General features: G+C 44.3%; 1 protein-coding gene across 1 annotated transcript in view; it reads right to left on the bottom strand.

Annotated features, from left to right (window-relative positions):
- Positions 1-306: 306 nt before the first annotated feature.
- Pak2 (p21 (RAC1) activated kinase 2) overlaps positions 307-7,703 on the bottom strand; it is a 64,038-nt gene continuing 56,641 nt past the window's right edge. The window contains exons 13-15 of the mRNA XM_028894084.2: positions 5,878-6,074; positions 3,361-3,498; positions 307-1,687 (exon numbers count right to left, since the gene is read on the bottom strand). Coding sequence (XP_028749917.1) covers positions 1,601-1,687; positions 3,361-3,498; positions 5,878-6,074 — 422 coding nt within the window. The 3' untranslated portion in view covers positions 307-1,600. The remainder of the gene's footprint in view (positions 1,688-3,360; positions 3,499-5,877; positions 6,075-7,703) is intronic.

Here is a 7,703-nt window from a genome sequence, read left to right as displayed (position 1 = left end):
CCTTTTCCCAAGTATCCCCAAGAGCAAACTTATTCAATCATGATCTGTATTGTGCAGAGTGGTGAGCATGTGTCAAGTTCTTTGAAAGGGAACGGTGGGGACAGGCATCTGAACCAACCACACTGCTTTCTCTTCTGTGGCCCCAGGAACGCGGAACGGACAATTTCTCCTCCACAGGCCAAACAACAACGCAATAAGGAGAGGCAAAGGAAAGACTGGAGGGGAGGGCAGGCTAACAGCTAATGCTACAGGTCGCAGACCTTTCATTAAATCTTTAAAATAAAAGTAGTACTATCAATGCGCACATTGCGGTTTTCTTTCTCCAGTTTTTTACATCAATACTCTACTCATCCGGAAGAACAAAAACTCAAGTACCCCCAACACCTCAAATGACCCGCCACATGCTTTGCAGTTTCATCTCTCACAGTAAAACATTGATAATGGGTTGGGAACACTGTAAACCAGATGAATCTTTACAGGTTACTGCCGTGAGCCTCATCTCTACAATATTAACATTTCATTATTACAACTAGCCTAGAACTTAGCAAGGTTCAAATCGTTCTTGGTGTTTGCTACTCCCAAATACTTTTCCTTTTAAATAGAAAAAAGTTCTTAACTTTTAAATTCTGAAAATTCAATGGTTATTACTTGCCCTAGAGGGTGGAGGGGTGTATATGAAATAAGGGCTGATTCAAACAAAAACCGACACCTAGAATCACAACATATACAGACACTCATTTCCAAGGGAAGAGAGGGAAGGGGCGGCACCAGAGGCTGGCATAAAGCCGGAGCGGAAGAACAACAAATCACTTTGGTTCCTAAAGCCAAATCTGGACAAACAGGCAGAAAAGAAGACAAAAATGGTAAGAACATACAGTCAGTGGGATTTTCTCTGTATCAATGATTTAGTTATAAATATAGATTATTAGTCCTCTTTCTATACATGTAACAAATGTCAAACTCACTACCATGAGATTTCTAAAGTTGACTCTTTCACATTTGTTAAAAAAGGTAAAAATCACATACTTTCCCCCTTTCAGTTTAAGCTCTAAACTGAACTACTACATGTACAACACTGGTCCTAACTGCTATACAAAGTTAAATCATGTCAAGCTCCTTTGCCAATATAAAGAGCTACATAATTCCTATCACACTTGCCTTGAATTTAGGCACGAGAAAAACTCAAAGCAACTCAAAAGGAACGGGTCAGAGAAGGGAAGGCTACAGAGGAGGGCGAGAGAAGACCAGCAGATGAAATACTCAGACAACTCGAATCTGCCATTCAAGTATGGAAATACCCCAAAGGAGACAACAGACAGGATCTACTGTAGTGGCAGTCATCAGAACAGTATGCAAACGTCAAGCGCTGTCTGCTGGAAATGTAAGGCTAGCGATGCAGTCCACAATTCCTTTTGGACTCTACAGCAGGGGCTCATCTGAAGTCGTAATTCTCTCACTGCAATTTTCTCTTGGTCATCTTTAGAAAATAGTAGTTTGCTTGTTTTCTCCATGTGATGCAGACTGTCTCTTTACACCCCTCAGAGTAACAATTTCATGTTTTAGAAAATGGACAGAAGAATACGAGGCCTCGGTGACAACGTTAGCGGTTGCTCTTCATTGCTTCTTTAGCCGCCAGGATGAGTGGCGTCAAGCTAGACAATGGTTTGGCCAGTTTCAGGAAGGGATGCTGTGAGGAGGAGGGAAAAGGAAGTGCAGACATGTTACTCAGAAACTAAAGCCCCCCAAGTTACCTATGGATCATTATTTAATAAACTAAACATGTACTTTGATTCCTAAAATTCTCACTCAGTGCATCACTTTTACACCTCCAAGGAGAGTTGGTTTGTGTGTATGCATGAGCTTGTTTGTGTCTGTACGTTGTTTTCATATTTGTGTGTATGTGTGGAGGCCAGAGTTCAATGTCAGGAGCCCTCCTCTATCCCTTTTCCTTGTGTCCTTCACTGACTCTGGTGTCCACTGATTGGCTACAAGCTCCAGGGATCTGTCTGTTTCACCAGCACTGGAGTGTGCGGACATATAAAGTGTACAGACACACAGACATCTCCCGACTCCCCAAGAAGTTGCTCCCTTCCCTTCTCTTTTTGGCTTTTAGAGACGAGGTTTCAGTGTAGCCCTGGCTGTCCTCTTCACTTAGAGATCCTCTGAATGCTGGGATTAAAGGCGGGAACTCTCATGCCTAGCTCTCTTTTTTTAAAAAAATTTATTTTATGTCTATGAGTGCGATCTGTATGTACACCTTTTTGCCAGAGTAGGGCATCAGATCTCACTAGAGATGGTTGTGAGCTACCAAGTGGTTGCTGGGAATTGAACTCAGGACTTCTGGAAGAGCACCAATGCTCTTAACCACTGAGCCATCTCTCCAGCCTGTCCTCCACCCCCCTTAAATTACATTGTGTGTGTGTGTGTGTGTCTGTGTGTGTGTGTGTGTCTGTGTGTGTGTGTGTCTGTCTAGAGATAGAACTTAGGTATTCAGGCTTGATGGAAAGTACTTTTACCAAGAGAGCCATGTCATCACCCCCAATAAGTTTTCCTAATTGCATAACATCTACGGATTTCAGGGTCAGGAGTACAGCTCAGAAGGCAGAGTGCCTGCCTTCCATGCAGAAAGCCCCAGGTTCAGCTCCTAGCACTGCTCAGGAGGATGGTGGTACATCTCTGTAATCCAGTACTTGGGAGGCTCAAGATCACTGTCCATCTTCAGCCACATTGGTGAGCTGTAGGCCAGCCTGGGCCATATATACATAAATGAATAAAGACATAAAATAGTTCTACAGAGTTAAGACCCATAAATATACTTATGACAGCAATGAACAGGTCCAAGATTTGATTAGTATAGAAAACTTACTGTTATGATTAAAACTTCATGCAATTAAAAATTGTTTTTTAAGGGCTGAAGAGATGGTTCAGCAGGTAAAGGCACTTGCTGGCAAGTCTAATGGCCTGTACCGACCCCTGAGACCTACTTGGTGGAAAGAGAGAACCAACTCTTGCAAGTTTCCTCTGACCTCCATAATGTCTGTCTACATATACAAATGTGCGCACACGAGACAGACAGACAGACAGACACGCACACATTAAATACTTTGTTTTTCGAGACAGGGTTTCTCTGTGTAGCCCTGGCTGTCCTGGAACTCACTCTGTAGACCAGGCTGACCTCAAACTCACGGAGACCCACTGCCTCTGGGAGTAAAGGCATGCGCCATCACAGTTAAGTTTTTAAAAAACTTCATTGCTGGAAATGAAAGCCTGCAGTGGAGGGACTGCCGGACATGTAGCCAGTGAATAGGGAGACGCCAACGCTATGAAGTTCACCCCCAAAGTGGCCTTCAGCAGATTTACCTGTAGCAGTTCTTTGGCTGAACCCCTTTTCTCCACATCCATCTCCAAACACCGATTTAAGAAATCCCGAAATATTGGGGAAAGTTTTTCTGGATTCTGAAGTTCAGGAGTTCCATTTGTTGCTATCAGGTACAAAGCCTAAAACACAGAAGATTTGGCATATTGAAGTCACTCACAAAATGACACTGCACCAAGCTTCATGCTCTGGCCAGTCGCCCTGGCTCTCCAGGGCAGCAGCTTTCTTCTTTCCCACAGCTCAGGCACGAGAGGCTGGGGGCTTTCGGCTCCTCCCTGCTCTGAGACCTTCACCATCCACTCCTAACTCATGCTCTGATGGTGCACAGATCTTTGTTTCAACATCCAGGGACTCCAGGCGCCTCCTCCTCCTCCTCACGTCTTCACTATAGCTCTTTACACTGCAATCGCCAATGTTGCTCCTAACCTGTGGTGATTTCTGTAGCCAGAGAAGCACATCCCATTCCCCGACCCTTTCTCCCCTGACGCTTCCTCAGATGTATGTTTATGGGCACACACTCTCTTCACCAGGACTAGTAACTGCACTAACTCATTTACTTGACAGCTTGTCTTTTTCACTCTTAGTACCCCAACACCAGCAACTATTCATTCATTCATTCATTCATTCATTCATTCATTCATTCATTCATATCTCTATCTATCTATCTATCTATCTATCTATCTATCTATCTATCTATCTATCTATCTATCTATCTATCTATCTATCTATCTTTTTCGAGACAGGGTTTTTCCGTGTAGTTTTGGTGCCAGGCTGGCCTGGAACTCACAGAGATCCGCCTGTCTCTGTCTCCCGTGTGCTGGGATTAAAGATGTGCACCGCCACCGCCCAGCCAATGCCAGCAATTCTAACCCAGGTTCCACTGATCTTTCCAGTGTCCATCATGCCCTTTTTGTGTGTGTGGGGTGCACAGTGGGGATAGAACCCAGGGCCTCGTGCTTGTTAGACAAGCGCTTTGCTGTGGGGGCCAACCTGGACTCGAGTTCCAGGACAGTTAGGGCTATTACACAGAGAAACACTGTTTTTGAAAACCAAAAAAGAAAAGGCAAAACCATTCCGGCTGACATCCCTTAAACCTGACAACTGCTTATACTGGGCATAGAATCTCAGCATTCCAGATGCAGAGGCAGAGGTTTACTTGGTCTATGCATAGCAAGTTCTACGCCAGGCTGGACACACAAAACAACCCAAATAAAGTAAAAACACCACTTACTACCCCATAGAGGTTCTTAGTGCTTCCAATCAAGAATCTTCCAAACAAGACCCCCCTACTCCATTTATTCTCCCTCCTGTTATTTATCTTGGGGTTTAGGGGGAGGTTTTGAGACAGAGTTTCTCTGTATAACCCTGGCTGTCCTGGATCTCACTCTGTAGACCAGGCAGACTTGAACTCAAAGATCCACCTGCCTCTGCCTCACGAGTGCTGGGACTAAAGTAAAGGTCCTATGGACCGCTGAGCCACCTCTCCTGACCCTCTCTCTGTCTCTTGAGACAGGACCTTGGCCTTTAGCTCTGGCTACTCAATATACAGCTGAGCCTGGCTTCAAACTTGTGGCTCTCCTCCTGCCTCAGCCTCTTGATACCACATTACAGGCCTGAGCTACTGTTAGGAAATTTAAAGGTTGGAGAGAGGGGTAGAGTCATCCCCTTAGCTGCTGGAGCACTCAGTGCAGTCTGCTCTTTTGTCTGAATACAGAGGCTTTAACATTACCATTTAGGCATCTTACCTCAGAGAACTAACTTTCCTCATCCTTGGGACTTAGGAGCCAAGAGTCATTGGTGATAGATAACCTTGCAATACCCAGGGCACCTAAATGTGTAGGAAAAGGCACCTAATGGGCTGGGGATATGGCTCAGTCGATAGTGTTTAGCATGCATGATGCCATGGGTTCAGTTCTCAGCACCACATAAAACTGGGTGGTAGTGGTACACACCTGCATGTCTAGTGTTTGGGAGGTAGAGGCAGGAAAATCAGAAACTCGTGGTCATCTTCAGCTACAAAGCAGCCCCCCCCCCCAACAACAAGGGAAAAACCAACTATCTAGGGTACTTCAACTCTGTAGAAAAGCAATTCCATTCACATTAACAAAACTGTATGACTTACTACCCCAAATCTACAGACTTTTGAACTCTACTCTGTAACTCAGAGGCAATACAATTTTTAGATACAGAGAGATTAGATCTCATCAACCGTATTCTAAATTTTTGTCCAATGGTTGACATAAGCCAAGTACACAGTGTGTTATGAAGAAAAGGACTCTCCCTGGCCCTAAGTGATGGCTCCATGTAAGACACTCCTGCCAAGTCTGACAGCCGGAGTTAGGGGAGAACCCATCCCACCAGTTGTCCTCTCACCTCCAACGTGCACTGTGGCGCGCACGCGCACACGCGCACACCACACGCACACACTCCCCCACTCAAAGAAAGAAAGAAATGCAAAACAGTCTATCCTTACAATAAGGCTAGCGTCTCGCTGGTCTTACCCTCAGAGGATTTTCATTGAGGTATGGAGGCTCTCCCTCAACCATCTCGATAGCCATGATGCCCAGAGACCAGATGTCAACTTTGGGGCCATAGGCTTTTCGTGTAACCACCTCTGGTGCCATCCAGTATGGCGTTCCAACCATAGTACTGCGTTTGCTCTGCTCAGGGGTGATCTGGGCACAGAAGCCAAAGTCAGCTACAGAAGAAAGCAAAGCACCAAGGTTATTTATTGGCTTCAACGGAAGCTTCCATCCTGTTCACCTCAGCAGGCGCGGCTGCACCCTCACCATCCACCTTCCTCTTTGCAAAGAGTTTGAAAATAAAGCAAAACAGCAAGTTTAAACCTTAAGGATGTTATTTACTAATAATTTTCACATTTACTTTTGACAACAACATATACAGTATCAGGTCTTTTTCTTCTGAATAACTAATTCTTTTCTACAGAGTTAAAATTGAAAGTGGTAAAAAAAAAATTATCCAAAGTGAACAATAAAACTAAATGCAGTGAGCCAGATGGTGGTGGCACATGCAGTTTAACCCAGCACTCAGGGGGCAGAGGCAGGGGGATCTGAGTTTGTGGCCAGCCTGGTCTACAGGGTGAGTTCCAGGACAGCTAGGGATACACAGAGAAAACCTGTCTCGAAAATCCAAAACAAACAAATCCAAAAACCTAAATGCAGTGATTAAACCTGGCAATGTTCAAGACATGGAAACTACATTTCTTTCTTTTTTTGGTCGGCTACTGTTTCTTAATACTTTCTTTTTCTTTTCTTCTTTTTTTTTTTTGGTTTTTCTTTTTTTTTTTTTTTTTTCTTTTTTCTTTTTTTTGGTTTTTTCGAGACAGGGTTTCTCTGTGTAGCTTTGCGCCTTTCCTGGAGCTCACTTGGTAGCCCAGGCTGGCCTCGAACTCACAGAGATCCTCCTGGCTCTGCCTCCCGAGTGCTGGGATTAAAGGCGTGCACCACCACTGCCCAGCTTCTTAATACTTTCTTTTAACATTTATTTTGTGTATGTAGGGTGCATGCGTCATAGAGCATGTGGGAGTTCAGAGGACAATATTTGAGAGTTCCCTTTCTCTCACCATGTGGGTTCTGGGAACTGAACTCAGGGTGTCATGCTTGGTAGCAAACACCTTTACTGGCTGAACCACCTGGCCAGCAGGAATTGAAATTTTAATAAAACAGCCAGAGCTAGAATCATTATGCATCCAACTCGGCAGAAGGCCTAGAAAAAGTCCACACTTAACTGTAACTGCACGGGGAAGGTGCTCTAGCTGTCTCATTACGCTCAAAGAACAAGATGCCTGCTGTAGCACCTGATACTACACTAGCTGGGATGAGAATTTATAACTTTGTTTCTTTCCTTCTGTTGTTAAGCCCATTTAACTCCTAATTTTTTGGATTTTATTCAGATAGGGTTTCATGTAGCCTAGGCTGGCTTTGAACTCAAGATGTAGTCAGGAATGACCTTGAAGGCCAGTCAAGGTGGTGCATGCCTTTCAATCACAGCAATCAATAGGGAGCCAGAGGCAAATCTACCTCTGTGAGTTTGAGGCTAGCCTGTTTATATAGTGAGTGCCAGGACAGTCACAGCTAAGTAGTGAGATCCTGTCTCACAACAACATCAACAACAAATCCCCCCAAATGAATTTGTGAGACTCCTAACAGCCTTCTGAGTGCTGAGATGATAGGGATGCACACTACCATGTGACTCCTTACATAACCTGTTAGCAAGAGGCCTTGTTACCCTGAGACTTTACTGTTACTATGTATAAAAACTATCAAAGATAGTTTTTGCTTTTTTTTTTTTTTTTTTTTTTAGTTTA

The sequence above is a fragment of the Peromyscus leucopus genome, chromosome 12, assembly GCF_004664715.2.
Source record: "Peromyscus leucopus breed LL Stock chromosome 12, UCI_PerLeu_2.1, whole genome shotgun sequence".
Classification (NCBI taxonomy): domain Eukaryota; kingdom Metazoa; phylum Chordata; class Mammalia; order Rodentia; family Cricetidae; genus Peromyscus; species Peromyscus leucopus.
Note: the sequence above shows the minus strand (reverse complement) of the source record. Positions and strands in the feature narration are given on the sequence as shown.